The sequence below is a fragment of the Haliotis cracherodii genome, unplaced genomic scaffold (assembly GCF_022045235.1).
Source record: "Haliotis cracherodii isolate W230 unplaced genomic scaffold, xgHalCrac1.p SCAF_5, whole genome shotgun sequence".
Classification (NCBI taxonomy): domain Eukaryota; kingdom Metazoa; phylum Mollusca; class Gastropoda; order Lepetellida; family Haliotidae; genus Haliotis; species Haliotis cracherodii.
Window position 1 is genome coordinate 51,295,187 of NW_027266308.1, and position 20,272 is coordinate 51,315,458.

The following is a 20,272-nucleotide window of genomic DNA, read 5'->3' on the forward strand; positions in this document are numbered from 1 at the left end:
GTCGTTTCAAGCTCCGACACTCATATACAGTTTGGCCCTCACTCTATGAAGGTTCATACTCCAGTGAACTCACACAAAGTGAAGGTCAATTCTAAAATAAATTATTAGGGGCGTTCGGGTAGCCTAGTGGTTAAAGTGTTAGCTCGTCATGCCGAACACCCAGGTTCGATTCCTTACATGGGTACAATGTGTGAAGCTCATTTCTGGTGTCCCCCACCGTGATATTGCTGGAGTATTGCTAAAAGAGACGTTAAACCATACTCAATCAGACTCACTTAATTAAATTAGTTTGTTCACAGATATATTGACCAAAAATATTAAAAATGTGGAATCAAAATGTATTTTTTCGAATGTCTTTCATTCCACTGTATTTAGTAACTAATATTAGGGTGAAAATATTAATGAGGAAAACTGAAAATAAAGTCAATAATGGTGACTAACCTTTTGAGCTTTTAAATTTTTAAATTATGAGATCTATGAATTGCTATATTTATCATTAATTCCCTTTGGTCAATGGTGGAATTAATGATAAATATAGGGGAGTAACCTCCCTGAACTTTTAAATTCTTAAATTAGAAGATCTATAAATGTTATATTTATAATTAATTCCATCGACCAAAGTGAATTACAGGGTTTTGCCAGACGTTAAATACTGCATACAAATTGAGAATGGACACAAATATATTACATTGCGAGTCCTGGGTGGCGAAAAAAGTATGGCTGTTGAAATCATTACAGTTACAATCATTACAGCCTATAATATAATACCTGTAACTGACATTTCTCTTCTGGTAAGAACTACACTCAAGGTTAAGATTGTCAATGCCTCCCCGCCACCCCCCCCACCCCCCCCCCCCCCCCCCCCCCCCCCCCCCCCCCCCCCCCAACAATAAAAAATAAATAAAATGATGACTGAGAGTCCACTAAATATATAGATCCACATAAATCCCTGGATTAACATTAAGGGGCCATAACTCCTATGATGACGTGCATCAAGCCTGTGAGTGGTGATGCTGCAACGATTTTTGTTGCACAACTCCCAAGACGTTTTGCCATAAGCACTAAACATCCTGTCATTACATGACTGAATTTACCATAACTTTGCTAATTTGATTTTTATTCACCACCTGATATCAGCTTCAGGTTTTGGCCAGACATTGAGCCTTAAACACAAAAATCATAATCAGAAGAAAACACAAGGAAATACATGCTTTCTCTGAACAGACTATTTAATCAACATATTGTATTTTCATGACCATTTTTTTAATACGGCTGTCAGCTAATAGCAACAATATGAATTTAAGACATCAAACAAAACAATATTCAGTTATACAACCCAATCATGAAAATTGATTCAAATTGAAAAAAAAGTCTATGTTAAAAGGTAACAAATATCTGTGAAAGGTTATACACCACTAAGCAGATTCACATGAAAAAGTGGCATAGGTGGATCCAGAGTAGCGGGTCCAGACTCCCCCATGCCCCACTTTTGAAAACCAAATGTTGTATGTTGCAAGCAGTAAAATTATCTAGAGAGGATTTTGATATTTTGGGTCCCTCCCTTTTAACAATGCTGGATCTGCCCTTTGGAGGTGTTGATAGCTTATGACACTTTGAAAAAATAGCTGCACAGCTCACTTGAGTGATCTGGAATACATGCACTATTGCAGATTACTGTATTACAAATTACTGTATTCACTGTATTAAGCACCCTCTTACCATCTTCTAGACCAAAGCAATCTTTATTACCCACCCCTACTAAGACCGAACATTCACATGACAGTCAGTAATATGTTGAGTATATTACACCTTTGTTTAAATAAACCCACAGTTTAGAAGTATATAATTGCCTAGTAATTATTATTATAAACATTTTAAAATGACTGCTTGATCTCTGAACACTAATGAACTTGATGTTCATGATTTTAATTAGTAACTTATTACAGAGAAAATACCCAATCTGGATCCAGACGCTGTGAGTAGAACTGTGACATTGGCTCATATTACTTCATACAGTATTGTCCTTGAATTACTTCATACAGTGTTGTCCTTGAATTACTTCATACAGTGTTGTCCTTGAATTACTTCATACAGTGTTGTCCTTGAATTACTTCATACAGTGTTGTCCTTGAATAAGTTCATAATGTGTTGTCCTTGAATTACTTCATACAGGGTTGTCCTTGAATAAGTTCATAATGTGTTGTCCTTGAATTACTTCATACAGTGTTGTCCTTGAATTACTTCATACAGTGTTGTCCTTGAATTACTTCATACGGTGTTGTCCTTGAATTACTTCATACAGTGTTGTCCTTGAATAAGTTCATAATGTGTTGTCCTTGAATTACTTCATACAGGGTTGTCCTTGAATAAGTTCATAATGTGTTGTCCTTGAATAAGTTCACCAAGGTGTGACAGTGTCAATTACATCTGTTGTACACCAAGGTGTGACAGTGTCAACTATATCTGTTGTACACCAAGGTTTGACTGTCAACTATATCTGTTATACACCAAGGTGTGACAGTGTCAACTATATCTGTTATACACCAAGGTGTGACAGTGTCAGCTACATCTGTTGTACTCTTAAGGTTTGACTGTCAACTATATATGTTATACACCAAGGTGTGACAGTGTCAACTATATATGTTGTACACCAAGGTGTGACAGTATCAGCTATATCTGTTATACACCAAGGTGTGACAGTGTCAGCTATCTGTTATACACCAAAGCGTGACAGTGTCAGCTATATCTGTTATACACCAAGGTGTGACAGTGTCAGCTATATCTGTTGTACACCAAGGTGTGACAGTGTCAACTACACCTAATTGTACACCAAGGTTTGACTGTCAACTATATCTGTTATACACCAAGGTGTGACATTGTCAGCTATATCTGTTGTACACCAAGGTGTGACAGTGTCAACTATATCTGTTTTACACCAAGGTTTGACTGTCAACTATATCTGTTATACACCAAGGTGTGACAGTGTCAACCATATCTGTTATACACCAAGGTGTGACAGTGTCAACTACATCTGTTGTACACCAAGGTGTGACAGTGTCAGCAACATCTGTTGTACACCAAGGTTTGACTGTCAACTATATCTGTTATACACCAAGGTGTGACAGTGTCAACTATATCTGTTATACACCAAGGTGTGACAGTGTCAACTATATCTGTTATACACCAAGGTTTGACTGTCAACTATATCTGTTATACACCAAGGTGTGACAGTGTCAACTACATCTGTTATACACCAAGGTGTGACAGTGTCAACTATATCTGTTATACACCAAGGTGTGACAGTGTCAACTACATCTGTTATACACCAAGGTGTGACAGTGTCAACTACATCTGTTATACACCAAGGTGTGACAGTGTCAACTACATCTGTTGTACACCAAGGTGTGACAGTGTCAACTACATCTGTTGTACCCCAAGGTGTGACAGTGTCAACTATATCTGTTATACACCAAGGTGTGACAGTGTCAGCTATATCTGTTGTACACCAAGGTGTGACAGTGTCAACTACATCTGTTGTACACCAAGGTTTGACTGTCAACTATATCTGTTATACACCAAGGTGTGACAGTGTCAACTATATCTGTTATACACCAAGGTGTGACAGTGTCAACTATATCTGTTATACACCAAGGTGTGGCAGTGTCAACTACATCTGTTTTACACCAAGGTGTGACAGTGTCAACTACATCTGTTGTACACCAAGGTGTGACAGTGTCAACTATACATGTTATACACCAAGGTGTGACAGTGTCAGCTATATCTGTTATACACCAAGGTGTGATAGTGTCAGCTATATCTGTTATACGCCAAGGTGTGACAGTGTCAGCTATATCTGTTATACACCAAGGTGTGACAGTGTCAGCTATATCTGTTATACACCAAGGTGTTACAGTGTCAACTACATCTGTTGTACACCAAGGTTTGACTGTCAACTATATCTGTTATACACCAAGGTGTGACAGTGTCAACTATATCTGTTATACACCAAGGTGTGACAGTGTCAGCTATATCTGTTGTACACCAAGGTGTGACAGTGTCAACTACATCTGTTGTACACCAAGGTTTGACTGTCAACTATATCTGTTATACACCAAGGTGTGACAGTGTCAACTATATCTGTTATACACCAAGGTGTGACAGTGTCAACTATATCTGTTATACACCAAGGTGTGGCAGTGTCAACTACATCTGTTTTACACCAAGGTGTGACAGTGTCAACTATATCTGTTGTACACCAAGGTTTGACTGTCAACTATATCTGTTATACACCAAGGTGTGACAGTGTCAACTATATCTGTTATACACCAAGGTGTGACAGTGTCAGCTACATCTGTTGTACTCTAAGGTTTGACTGTCAACTATATCTGTTATACACCAAGGTGTGACAGTGTCAACTATATATGTTGTACACCAAGGTGTGACAGTATCAGCTATATCTGTTATACACCAAGGTGTGACAGTGTCAGCTATCTGTTATACACCAAAGCGTGACAGTGTCAGCTATATCTGTTATACACCAAGGTGTGACAGTGTCAGCTATATCTGTTGTACACCAAGGTGTGACAGTGTCAACTACACCTAATTGTACACCAAGGTTTGACTGTCAACTATATCTGTTATACACCAAGGTGTGACACTGTCAGCTATATCTGTTGTACACCAAGGTGTGACAGTGTCAACTATATCTGTTTTACACCAAGGTTTGACTGTCAACTATATCTGTTATACACCAAGGTGTGACAGTGTCAACTATATCTGTTATACACCAAGGTGTGACAGTGTCAACTACATCTGTTGTACACCAAGGTGTGACAGTGTCAGCAACATCTGTTGTACACCAAGGTTTGACTGTCAACTATATCTGTTATACACCAAGGCGTGACAGTGTCAACTATATCTGTTATACACCAAGGTGTGACAGTGTCAACTATATCTGTTATACACCAAGGTTTGACTGTCAACTATATCTGTTATACACCAAGGTGTGACAGTGTCAACTATATCTGTTATACACCAAGGTGTGACAGTGTCAACTATATCTGTTGTACACCAAGGTGTGACAGTGTCAACTATATCTGTTATACACGCAGGTGTGACAGTGTCAGCTATATCTGTTATACACCAAGGTGTGACAGTGTCAACTATATCTGTTATACACCAAGGTGTGACAGTGTCAACTATATCTGTTATACACCAAGGTTTGACTGTCAACTATATCTGTTATACACCAAGGTGTGACAGTGTCAACTACATCTGTTATACACCAAGGTGTGACAGTGTCAACTACATCTGTTATACACCAAGGTGTGACAGTGTCAACTACATCTGTTATACACCAAGGTGTGACAGTGTCAACTACATCTGTTGTACACCAAGGTGTGACAGTGTCAACTACATCTGTTGTACCCCAAGGTGTGACAGTGTCAACTATATCTGTTATACACCAAGGTGTGACAGTGTCAGCTATATCTGTTGTACACCAAGGTGTGACAGTGTCAACTACATCTGTTGTACACCAAGGTTTGACTGTCAACTATATCTGTTATACACCAAGGTGTGACAGTGTCAACTATATCTGTTATACACCAAGGTGTGACAGTGTCAACTATATCTGTTATACACCAAGGTGTGGCAGTGTCAACTACATCTGTTTTACACCAAGGTGTGACAGTGTCAACTACATCTGTTGTACACCAAGGTGTGACAGTGTCAACTATACATGTTATACACCAAGGTGTGACAGTGTCAGCTATATCTGTTATACACCAAGGTGTGATAGTGTCAGCTATATCTGTTATACGCCAAGGTGTGACAGTGTCAGCTATATCTGTTATACACCAAGGTGTGACAGTGTCAGCTATATCTGTTATACACCAAGGTGTTACAGTGTCAACTACATCTGTTGTACACCAAGGTTTGACTGTCAACTATATCTGTTATACACCAAGGTGTGACAGTGTCAACTATATCTGTTATACACCAAGGTGTGACAGTGTCAGCTATATCTGTTGTACACCAAGGTGTGACAGTGTCAACTACATCTGTTGTACACCAAGGTTTGACTGTCAACTATATCTGTTATACACCAAGGTGTGACAGTGTCAACTATATCTGTTATACACCAAGGTGTGACAGTGTCAACTATATCTGTTATACACCAAGGTGTGGCAGTGTCAACTACATCTGTTTTACACCAAGGTGTGACAGTGTCAACTATATCTGTTGTACACCAAGGTTTGACTGTCAACTATATCTGTTATACACCAAGGTGTGACAGTGTCAACTATATCTGTTATACACCAAGGTGTGACAGTGTCAGCTACATCTGTTGTACTCTAAGGTTTGACTGTCAACTATATCTGTTATACACCAAGGTGTGACAGTGTCAACTATATATGTTGTACACCAAGGTGTGACAGTATCAGCTATATCTGTTATACACCAAGGTGTGACAGTGTCAGCTATCTGTTATACACCAAAGCGTGACAGTGTCAGCTATATCTGTTATACACCAAGGTGTGACAGTGTCAGCTATATCTGTTGTACACCAAGGTGTGACAGTGTCAACTACACCTAATTGTACACCAAGGTTTGACTGTCAACTATATCTGTTATACACCAAGGTGTGACACTGTCAGCTATATCTGTTGTACACCAAGGTGTGACAGTGTCAACTATATCTGTTTTACACCAAGGTTTGACTGTCAACTATATCTGTTATACACCAAGGTGTGACAGTGTCAACTATATCTGTTATACACCAAGGTGTGACAGTGTCAACTACATCTGTTGTACACCAAGGTGTGACAGTGTCAGCAACATCTGTTGTACACCAAGGTTTGACTGTCAACTATATCTGTTATACACAAAGGCGTGACAGTGTCAACTATATCTGTTATACACCAAGGTGTGACAGTGTCAACTATATCTGTTATACACCAAGGTGTGACAGTGTCAGCTATATCTGTTATACACCAAGGTGTGACAGTGTCAACTATATCTGTTATACACGCAGGTGTGACAGTGTCAGCTATATCTGTTATACACCAAGGTGTGACAGTGTCAACTATATATGTTATACACCAAGGTGTGACAGTGTCAACTACATCTGTTATACACCAAGGCGTGACAGTGTCAACTATATCTGTTATACATCAAGGTGTGACAGTGTCAACTATATCTGTTATACACCAAGGTGTGACAGTGTCAACTACATCTGTTGTACACCAAGGTGTGACAGTGTCAACTATATCTGTTATACATCAAGGTGTGACAGTGTCAACTATATCTGTTATACATCAAGGTGTGACAGTGTCAACTATATCTGTTGTACACCAAGGTGTGACAGTGTCAACTACATCTGTTATACATCAAGGTGTGACAGTGTCAACTATATATGTTATCCACCAAGGTGTGACAGTGTCAGCTATATCTGTACCCCAAGGCTTAACAACCTCTAAATTTAAGCCAATCCCTACATTTTTTTGGTCTTTATTGTTCAATCATTTTTGTGACACTCCAATATATTTTACCAAGTTAAAAGTTCATGACATGATGAGGTCAGAGCCCTGTGGTTACATACAGAAAATATATCATACACACCCAAACACATACCATAGACACCCTCAACATACCCAACACAAATGTACATTTGCAGTTTGTCAGTCAAAGACATTTTACAAGTGCTTCAATCAGTCTCTCTTGAGAGGCAGTTATTTTTTAAATTCTCCAGTTCTTTTCTCTCCTTTTTAAGTCAGAAAATAACAGTAAATATATAAAGCAAACCATCAAATGTGTAAAACTTAATTTAAATGACTCGTAAATAGGTGTTAAACTGATAAAAAATAGTTGAAAAGTCAAAAGTTAAAGTATGTGTTCATTAAAGTTGAAAAATAGTTTAAAAAGATGCATGTATTATCTGTAGCTATTCTCACAGGTTTGTTTAAAACATCCATCTCCTGTGAGGGAAATGTAATACATACACTTCAGTGATGTAACACAAAAAGCAACATCTAGGCTTGAGGCTTTTGCAAAATTACACACCACCCTCAGTCTTCTAAGAGTTGTCTCCCTTTAAGTAAGGATTTGGACAAAAACGTTTTTGCATCAGAACCACCATCATGTGACTTGGATAACCAATCAGCATCCTTGGCCATTCATGCCACTCTAATTTGTTTTTAGTGTGGCACAGGATGCATGTTTTTGCATGCAGTTTTCTGCATCCTGCCTCCAATTTTTATACCCAAAAATCAAGCAGTCAATCCAACAACAGTTAAGCAAATCTTTAGAGCTGTACTTGCTTACCATTACCAGGATACGGTATACTACTGGGACATCAAATAGCTCCATCACCTTCCAGCAGTTCATCATGTAGTTCTATTACCATGCGCAGTCAAGTCCTGTTAATCCGACATGGTTGGTTGCATATGATTATGTCGGATTAACGAGTATGGCGGATAAACGAAATTAAGTAATATCAAGCTTCGTGACGTGACCTGTAATGGGATGTTCTCAGCGGTAGCAAGAACTTGTATCTGATTTTAATGAGATTGAGGTAATCTCAGCATGTGCATAATCCTGTTTTGTTTATTTAAAGCATTGTTTATTGTTAAGTAAGTTTATCTCTGCAGCCATTGTAATTCTCGTATCAAATTCAGGCTGTACTCGCGGGCAGATTACCCTGGTGTATGCAGATCACCATGTCGGTTTAACGAGACTGTGTCGGAGTTGGAATGCAAGATTGTCGGATTAATGTGTCTAAATAGCACTGATTTAATCGGTTCCCATCATTAGTGTCAGATAAAGCCGATTGTTGGATTAATGAGTGTCGGATTAACAAGACTCGACTGTACATGTTTATGAATGTATAAAAAAATTGCAAGTTTATGGCATTTGATTGGCTAACCAAGCAATAACATTTTGTGGTTGTTAATGTTTCAATAAACCTAAAATAGATCAGACCATGTTCACTACCGGACTACTGTTTGTTAGCAGAATCACATTTACTGATAGGCTACCCCACTGAGATACCATGTCACAGTTTAACATGGATACCCCATTCAGACACAGTATACTGACTCCAAGCTGATTAGTTCTTGTTTTTAGCCCCTTAATGCCGAGCGCCAGGCAGGGTAACAACAAGTATCACAAGGCCGGGGATCAAACCACCGACATTCCTCTCTCCCGGCAGACAATCTTTCCACAAGACCACGGAGGCGGTCTATGCTTGTAAGTGAGCATTGTCAAACTATAATGAAGGTATGAAAACTTTATAATGGTTTCAGTTTGAGTGTCTGCTTGTCATCCCAAATGTCATATGGAACATATATTTTTCATTTTTGGTAATGATATAGAACAATTCCTTTCAAAATGTGCTAAAATAATTCAAATGTCAGAAAGACATTTGTCTCTATTAACATCACTGTTGAGGGTTCAATGTTTACCAATAAGGATATTTGAGAAATAACACATTCTACCCTGAGTAATATATTGCTTGAGACAGACTTAAAGGTTTAGCTCACCTTACAAACTTTCCTATAGCATTCCTTCAGACCCATGACATTCTCCCGTGATACTGAAGACCGGATCACGTGATCAGGCAGCATGAACACGTGATCACCTTCACCAGGCCATCCAGTGAGATTCTCTGATCGTGTCACTCCACTATTTGCAATGTGTGTATAACTCCGAGAATTTGTTCTTGAAAAAAAAATAAACACAGGTTTGAGAGGTTGTATAACTAGTTAATTGCTTGTTAATTTGAACAGCTTTTACTTGCAAATTTTGGCGATTCTACTTAAACTTTTCTGCCATGATCTCTACCAGTTTTGCTAATTTGGTCGTATCTATTCATTATTATTATTCTGTAAATCATTCATAGATCTGCTGAGGGAAATCAAAACCTTTTTCAGTGTTTCAAAATGGATACGTAGCTTATTTGAAAAAAGATCTGCCTCGATATTACAGTGTATTTTATCTCCAGGATAATTATCCTGGACCCATTGGCTACCAAACTTTCTTTTGAACCACATACGAGAGACACATTGTAACGTGAGGGATAAGCAGGATGGAGATGGTGACGTTACTTCTGAAACGAAGCTTTGGTGGTGATTAGACTCAGGGTATTTATCAGAATAGAATCGAGAAATAATATCCTAAATAATCAAGATTGAAAAATGGTCAGACTCGAACTCATGCACACTTGTGCATGCACAAACACATGCACACAATAAGCAGACATGCATTCTAACACATGCATGCACATGCACAAACACACAAGCACACACACACACTTGTGCATGCACACAATAAGCAGACATGCATTCTCAAACGCACGCACGCACGCACGCACGCACGCACGCACACACACATGCACACACACGTGCACACAATAGACAGACATGTATTGTCACACACTCACACACACCACACACACTTGTAGACCTACTTGATGAGGTCCTCCACATTGCTTGGGTTGAGTCTCTTGGCCGGCCCCCACCTCCGGGCCGACGACACTTGTTCTCGAGACTGGTACGTGGGTCGCTCGGACATGTTCACCTTCCTCTGTAATAGACAAACGCAGCTCAATGACTGACATGGACAAACGTACAGGAGTGCTGTAGTGGTGTAGTTGTGATGTGACTTCTTCTCACAGTTATCTCCCTTCAGCTGGCTGTGCTGACTGTAAGCTCAACCTTCCCTTTTGGTGATGCCTCTAATCTGACTGTAGAACAGGGAATAGTGATGTCGTACAGGTTTCACAGGTAAGGTCTGTAATAACCTTATGCAAACCTTGCTGTTGCCTTAACTCACCCTGAGAGGTTGGCCACTGAACCCACGCTTCTCTTCCTTCAGACGTAGAACCTCCACCATTTTCTGAAATATATGTCCAGATATGTATATATATGATATATATTACTGGAAAAGTTATTACCGTATTCGACGTAATAAGCGCCCTGGGCGCTCTCAAAATTAGAAATAGGAGGCTCTTAATAGAATATTATTTTGGTGAAAAAAACAGAGTTGAAAGATAATTTTTGTGGTTTATGGTGACAGCCGGAAATGTTTATGTACGACAGATATATGTTTCCAGAATTTAATTTCCCATAATTAATGGTGCATATAACACACGAGTGCGTATTATACGCGAATAAATAAGTCTTGTGTACATTGATCAATCGGAAGGGGTGCTAATTTGGATTGTTCACTAGCCAATATCTTAGCAAATTGGGCGCTTATTACGTCGAATACGGTATATATATTATATAATTGTGACGTGTGTAGAGACTAAGAGTGTTATTATTCTGTGCAATCATGACTAGACATCTGGCATTACACACCAACATTTGCCACAAGATCACAGAAATATGAATGTGGGTACAATAACCTTAGCCACCAACATGTAATTCAGTTGAATATAGTGCAGGAAGCTAGAAATGACAAGTGTTATGATTAATATTAGCGCTTAAGGTAATATAAACATTTAAACATATAAACATATACAATAGTTTTTTCCAAAATGTAATGGTCTCTTATCTATCTATCTTTGCAAAACATTAAATGCACTTACTGATACAGAATGCATGAATGCATACACATGAATCATATACTATTACAATGAATCATACAATAACCAAGCTTGACTAATGATACCGCATATATCAGTGTGTCTGGTCTAAGTATCAGACAGCACTAGGTGTCTACATTTCTCTGGTGTAACATGCCAATGTGCATTGCTCTTCTACAAACATCACAGCAAAAACTCAGTTCATCCAAAGTAAATACACATATAAAACCAACTATGATTGATTTGGACGGTTATTGGGGGAACTAATTCTATAATAGTGGTCTTCAAGTAATGCAATCCCCCTAAATCTACCTCCTCCAGCACCGGGTGGTATCTCGGCAACTGTGAGCCTCACGTCGCATTGATACTGATTACAGCCAGGGGGCACCTCTACACCATGCTTCCTATCAAGCTGATTAAAATGGTAACTGTTTGGCGAAATAGATTGCTGATCATGCACATTACTGAGATGACCAATAGCCACCATGGAAACAAACCCCTGGCCTGGCTGTGCTTGTGTGTCATCGTTTGCCTGCTCCGAATTCATTGAGATGTGATGTGATGTGATGTATCTGTGAAATTGTTGACTGGTGTGTTTCATAACTAACTCTCTTCTTCAATTCCTCATTACCCTAATCTCTCTATCCCCCCCTCACGCACACTGGATTCTTCATGACTTTCAACTTGTACACTCACTCACACAGTAACACTGTCACTGTGGTTCACTGTGGTTCACTCACACTGGTTCACTCACTCACTCTGGTTCACTCACACTGGTTCACTCACTCACTCTGATTCACACACACTGGTTCACTCACTCACTCTGGTTCACTCACACTGGTTCACTCACTCTGGTTCACTCACTCTGATTCACTCACACTGGTTCACTCACTCATACTGATTCACTCATACTGGTTCACTCACACTGGTTCACTCACTCATACTGATTCACTCATACTGGTTCACACACACTGGTTCACTCACTCACTCTGGTTCACACACACTGGTTCACTCACTCTGGTTCACTCACTCTGATTCATTCACACTGGTTCACTCACTAACTCTGGTTCACTCACTCTGGTTCACTCACACTGGTTCACTCACTCATACTGATTCACTCATACTGGTTCATTCACACTGGTTCACTCACTCACTCTGGTTCATTCACACTGGTTCACTCACTCACTCTTGTTCACACACACTGGTTCACTCACTCACTCTGGTTCACTCACTCACACTGGTTCACTCACTCACACTGGTTCACTCACTCACTCTGGTTCACTCACTCACTCTGGTTCACTCACACTGGTTCACTCACTCTGATTCACTCACTCACTCTGGTTCACCCACTCACTCTGGTTCACTCACTCACTCTGATTCACTCACTCACTCTGGTTCACTCACACTGGTTCACTCACTCACTCTGGTTCACTCACTCACTCTGGTTCACTCACTCACTCTGGTTCATTCACTCACACTGGTTCACTCACTCACTCTGGTTCACTCACTCACACTGGTTCACTCACTCACACTGGTTCATTCACTCACACTGGTTCACTCACTCACTCTGGTTCACTCACTCACTCTGGTTCACTCACTCACTCTGGTTCACTCACACTGGTTCACTCACTCACTCTGGTTCACTCACTCACTCTGGTTCACTCACTCACTCTGGTTCACTCACTCACACTGGTTCACTCACTCACTCTGGTTCACTCACTCACACTGGTTCACTCACTCACTCTGGTTCACTCACTCACTCTGGTTCACTCACTCACACTGGTTCACTCACTCACACTGGTTCACTCACTCACTCTGGTTCACTCACTCACTCTGGTTCACTCACTCACTCTGGTTCACTCACACTGGTTCACTCACTCACACTGATTCATTCACTTACACTGGTTCACTCACTCACTCTGGTTCACTCACACTGGTTCACTCACTCAATCTTGTTCACACACACTGGTTCACTCACTCACTCTGGTTCACTCACTGGTTCACTCACACTGGTTCACTCACTCACTCTGGTTCACTCACACTGGTTCACTCACTCTGGTTCACTCACTCTGGTTCACTCACTCTTGTTCACACACACTGGTTCACTCACTCACTCTGTTTCACTCACTGGTTCACTCACACTGGTTCACTCACTCTGGTTCACTCACTCAATCTGGTTCACTCACTCACTCTGGTTCACTCACTCACTCTGGTTCATTCACTCACACTGGTTCATTCACTCACACTGGTTCACTCACTCACACTGGTTCACTCACTCACACTGGTTCATTCACTCACACTGGTTCACTCACTCACTCTGGTTCACTCACTCACTCTGGTTCACTCACTCACTCTGGTTCACTCACTCACACTGGTTCATTCACTCACACTGGTTCACTCACTCACACTGGTTCATTCACTCACACTGGTTCATTCACTCACACTGGTTCACTCACTCACACTGGTTCATTCACTCACACTGGTTCACTCACTCACACTGGTTCACTCACTCACACTGGTTCACTCACACTGGTTCACTCACTCACACTGATTCATTCACTTACACTGGTTCACTCACTCACACTGGTTCACTCACTCACTCACACTGGTTCATTCACTCACTCACACTGGTTCACTCACACTGGTTCAATATGATCTTCATTAATCTGAGCAGAGACCACATTGCGACTCTGATCTGATATTTATACTCATGGAGCCATTTTCTTTGAACTAAAGGTATGTTATCTGGTCCTGATAGTTTGTCATTCTTTCAAACCTACCTGTTCAGTGATGGACTGCCATAATCATGTGACCGTAATTAGTCTTGTGTTAATCCTACAGGGAGATGTGCAACAGACCGTGACTTGGCACATGCCAGCCTGTCAGCACTGGCAATGTTTGAGTCCGGTTTGAGCGTGATACTGTCAGTGATTAACACCAACTGATCCGTGAATACACTTGTCTGCTTGTCAGCAAGTTTTGACAGTGTGCCATTACAGATGATACTAGGTGTCATGGCGGCAGTCATTTCACTCACTTCATGCAGGCTTGTAACCTTTAACCCTTCAAGTGTTTGCACATTAACATGAATATAGAAGCTCTTCTGAATGTGATCATATTGGTGCCTTCTCAACATCATATCCCTCAACCCATCTCATACCCCTCAACCCATCCCATACTCAAACCATCCCATACCCCTCAACCCATCCCATACTCAAACCATCCCATACCCCTCAACCCATCCCATACTCAAACCAACCCATACCCCTCAGCCCATCCCATACTCTTCAGCCCATCCCATACTCCTCAGCCCATCCCATACCCCTCAACCCATCCCATACTCAAACCATCCCATACCCCTCAACCCATCCCATACTCAAACCAACCCATACCCCTCAACCCATCCCATACCACTCAACCCATCCCATACCCCTCAACCCATCCCATACCCCTCAGCCCATCCCATACCCCTCAACCCATCCCATACTCCTCAACCCATCCCATACCCCTCAGCCCATCCCATACCCCTCAACCCATCCCATACCCCTCAACCCATCCCATACCCCTCAACCCATCCCATACCCCTCAACCCATCCCATACCCCTCAACCCATCCCATACTCCTCAACCCATCCCATACTCCTCAACCCATCCCATACTCAACCCATCCCATACTCAACCCATCCCATACCCCTCAACCCATCCCATACCCCTCAACCCATCCCATACTCCTCAACCCATCCCATACTCAACCCATCCCATACTCAACCCATCCCATACCACTCAACCCATCCCATACTCAACCCATCCCATACTCCTCAACCCTTCCCATACTCAACCCAACCCATCCCATACTCAACCCATCCCATACTCAACCCATCCCATACTCAACCCATCCCATACTCCTCAACCCATCCCATACTCCTCAACCCATCCCATACTCCTCAACCCTTCCCATACTCAACCCAACCCTTCCCATACTCAACCCAACCCTTGCCCTGTGACCAAACTGATAACACTGATCATGTCTCCCCTTATCTCCTACTGGACTCCAGTTTCACCTCACCCAGAGCTCCAGGGCCCACTTGCACAAAACGATCTTAGCGCTAAGACTATCTTAAGCCTATGTTAATGTATGGGAGTAAAGATCATCTTAGCGCTAAAATTGTTTTGTGCAAGTGGGCCCAGGTGTTCTCTATCAGGGTGTATATGGTTACACCACTCCCGCAGAGCAACACCCACCACAACACTGGTAGTTGTCACTGCTTTGATCCTTTGTTTAATGCTTCTACCCTTTGTAGTGTTTTGTCTTGGATCTAACACTTTGTTTTATGATAATATGTTCCCCTCACACAGTTGTTATTAACTTTACAAATAAGGAAATGTCTATTGTTATTACAAGGCAAAGTGTATACTTAGTACTTACACTGCCAGCCAAAAGAAAGTGTCAACTTGAAAATTGAATTTGACCAAAGTTGCTCGGCTGAAAACAATCGCCAAAACACTGCAAACTTAATATACAAAACACAGGTATGACACCTGTATCAAATATATCACCATCAAATAACCATTTCTTGTTTGTTTCATTTGTAACCACCAAAAAATATGGGTGTTTCTTTTGCCTGGCTGTTTAGTAAGTTCTGAAAATGTAATTCACCATAAGGTTCCATGACAATTCAATGTAGAAACTATAATGTTCATGAATTAAAATAAAACATGACACAGTGATCTTGATGGGGAGTTCAACATTGGCCATTTTTCCATACTAAACACTGGCCACACTAATTACAACATTTAGATGTAGAATGGAAATGAGCCTGTAACAAAACAAAGTCCCTTGTACAGATGAAACATACAAGTGCACAGTTAGAAATAGCTAGAAGCACTCATAAAATCTCCATGAATTCAACGCAGAAGGAACCAACTTACAGCATTTAATTATTTTCCGGAATACTTTTCAGATGAAATCCCTACTTTTATGAATGACATTGCGAAAATGAAGTTTTTCCTATTTGTTTTAATGCAGTGACGTTAAAAATATGCCTATTTTTAAAATGGTTTTGCATATTTGTTTGAAAAGTTTTCCTTGACAAAATACTCAACATGTACAATGAACAAGCACTATCAAAATAACATCCCATAGTCTAAGATTAGACATATAGCTTAGCTAGTGACCTACAGTCAACTCTCACAAGAATAAAGCTCATGTAGTGAATGAATGTTGTTTAATGCCACAACCAGCAATATTCAACCTTTTTACAACAACCTGTAAACAGTCACATCTGGACCAGGCAGCTAGTAACTCAAAGCATAGCAACAATCTGCGTCACTGGGGCAGGATGACATGGTCACCAAACCCCACATTCCTGGCACTTCTATATTGATTCTGATATTAAGCATGGAATTGTGGGAACCTGTTTGGAAGCTAACAGGGCTTGCATCATGGCCTACTAGACTAGAAACACTCTCAATAATATCAGATCTCAGTGCTCGTTGCTGCTACACAAAGGTCTAAAGACATCCCATTACAGTAGCCCTGGGACAAGTCCAAATTTACTAACCGTGTACCCGCCCCACTATTACCCGACCCTACCCGGGGACCCACTTTAGGTCTCAGGAGATGTCTCAAAATGTCCGATTGGGAACATTTTTAGCATAGTCCTGGCAAAACATATTTAGATACATGTAATAAACAATCTGGTCATGCATACACTGAAGTTGACTTAAGTTATATCTTTATTCAACCATATGAAAAGTCAGAAGGAACATTAATGACTTGTAGTGTAAACACAGAGTTCCAGATAATTTTACTCATTAGACAATATATCACATGACTAACCACAGGTCTGGGTAGTCCTGTAGCTACCCAGGTCCTACTCAGTACCCACCCGACCCGGGTTCCCGAGTTACCTGTCCCATCCCTACATTACAGGCCACATCAGAAATGACCTTTCATAACTTTGACCAACAAATGACATGACTAACAGGAAGTAGAAATTAACCAATCAGAATGCAGCTTTCTAAAGCCTTATGGCACTAGTTTCAAAATAGTGACTTCCAGATGACAATTCCATTTTTGTAAATTGTCACTGACTTTCAAGGAATTAGTTTTACAAATTCCTATCAGTCACTACTTAGTGACGTCCTATATCGACAGAGGACAATACTCCTCTGTTATCTCACTGGGAGGGTAGGTTTCTCATATATACCAGTGACCCATCCAAAACACTGCTTTATCAGCCTGATGAACTGATGTACTTGTCAGGGGACTAAAAACTGTTTAAAAACAAGTGTCATGTATTTGCACAAGAGGTGGCCAAAATATAAGTGAGTAAGTGAGTGAGTATGGTTTTACGCCGCTTTTAGCAATATTCCACCAATATCACGGCAGGTGGCACCAGAAGTGGACCAAAATATAAACATGCACATGTATGCATGCATGAATCCTTGGCTATAGGTATTCCACAAATACACATGGTATATCTTGTTCAGGCCTATTGTCAGATGTAATCGGTCTATCTTCAAGGCCACACACAATAGGAGCTGTCAAGATGGACACTATGATAGTATCACATGACCCAGTCTTGTCGAACCTCACTTTATGTCTACTGTAGTCAACAGGGAGTAAACATATTCTGGTCAATGCTTGTAAACGGTTATAGGAGATCTCATGCTATTCAAAAATACTAGTCATTGTTTACTTTTTCTAGGATGGCTAGCAGTGGCCATTTTGTTTTAGCCTTGAACCTGAGTAAGAAATTTGTATTTTAACAATCTTACTGACATCATTTCAGCCCATGGTATTAAGCAAACTTGTTTTTAGAAAACAAACATGGCCACCTGACGGCCATATTCTTTTTCCAATTTGGAACTTTCTTGTCACCTGAAACACTCATGCAGATATTAAGCTGAAATCTTTTAGGAGTTCCAGAAAAAAAATGTTCAAATATTAAAAACACATTGCTGACAATAAAAGGGAATGGAAAACATCCCATCCTATACAAGTCACACTGGCATATTTCTTTCGCTAACCCAACCCTACGAAATCACAATGAACCTCTTTATACCAATGTTCAGGAAAGACATTTTGTTGTGATTTACAAACACTTCATTAAAGACTTTTGATAAGATTATAAGTATGAATATCAGAGTATGACATCTGCATTATTAATACATGTGATAGGATTTTTTGTGATTAACAACAGCAACAATACCAACACAAGGCTATCTGTGGCCTTTCACGAGATGCTTCATGATCAAATTGCTCCAAGACAGGCAAAAACATTATATGGACTCATTATAGTGACATTCTTGTAACATCAGCCAATAGCAAGGGTATCGAGCACTCAGTTGTGTGGGTAGGGCTGTATAAACACTATGAATAAATAACCATATGTACAACTATTTCATCTAACATGTTTTTGCTTGATACTAAAACATACATGAGGCAAAGAAATGAAAGAATTCTTTACAGTGATTGAAGGTTATTCTACAAAGAAATCCTTATTGTAAAGTTTATAAGCAAACGTTCTGAATATCATTTGATAAGATCCCTATACACGCGTAGGCTTAGGGACACTGGTTGCCTTTTCGTCTTAGGCACCACAATTTGCAGTGCAGAATTATGTCCCTTGAGCACGCCAGGAACTTATGATAGGGGTTTGAATCCAGGTCTGCCTGATTATTTTTCCAGGTTTGCCAGCACCATACCCATACTTGTACCTTTCACCAAAGTGGTAAACGTCTAGGGGCCTGAAGTTAGAAGCGGGTTCCTTATTCGCTATCCGTTTTTCAAATAACGAATAACAAGCCGGCAACGGGTTCGTTATTCAAAATCTGTATATTAAACAACTATATATTTAATAGAATTGTTGGACATAAACTGAATAACGAACCCGGTACTGATTTGTTTTTTGTTATTCAAAAGTACTGAATAACTAAACAGCTTTTGGATGATGATGTAAGACGAATCTGCTGTCATATATTAAATGAGTTTCAGTGTATTTGACCACATTACTGTAGTTGTTTGATATACAGCCTTTGAATAATGAACCCGGTGCTGGCTTGTTTTTCGTTATTCGAAAAACGAATAACTAATAACGAACCCTCTGCTAACTTCAGGCCCCTTAAACGTCTGAGCTTGGGGCTTTCCTCCCACATGAAGCTGACATGCTGTAACATAACTGGAATACTGTTCAAAGCAGCGTTAAACCCAACTCACTCACTTCTTCACTGTATTGTCTCAGTCTTTAAATCTGAGGAAAGTTAACGCCAAACAATAATAAACAGGGATGTCCAATCATTTGAATAAGTATGTACGTGCAAACATGATCATATTTTGTCTTACTCCTGCAAAAGCTATTGACATTTATCTGTCAAACATGATAATAAATTGCTCTGGCTTTTAAGCTTAAAAAATATATTTCCATAGAATAATATTTTGAAGCAATAATTATGGTATGTTAGTTGTAGGAAAATTGTGAATTAACAACCACTGGCATATTTTACTTCTAAGATATGAATGAGTGAGTTGGATCTTCCAACCTTTTTAGCAAAATTCCAGCAAAGGGGGACACCAGAAATGGGCTCCACACATTGTACCCATGTGGGGAATCGAACTCATGCCTTCAACGTGATGGTCAAACGCTTTAACCACTAGGCTACTCAACCACCCCTCTTAGATATG

General features: G+C 40.3%; 1 protein-coding gene across 1 annotated transcript in view; it reads right to left on the minus strand.

The window, feature by feature from the left end:
* LOC139443454 (uncharacterized) overlaps nt 1–20,272 on the minus strand; it is a 167,925-nt gene that overhangs the window by 139,887 nt on the left and 7,766 nt on the right. The window contains exons 4-6 of the mRNA XM_071224439.1: nt 10,834–10,896; nt 10,469–10,584; nt 9,543–9,720 (exon numbers count right to left, since the gene is read on the minus strand). Of these exons, the coding sequence (XP_071080540.1) occupies nt 9,543–9,720; nt 10,469–10,584; nt 10,834–10,896 (357 nt within the window). The remainder of the gene's footprint in view (nt 1–9,542; nt 9,721–10,468; nt 10,585–10,833; nt 10,897–20,272) is intronic.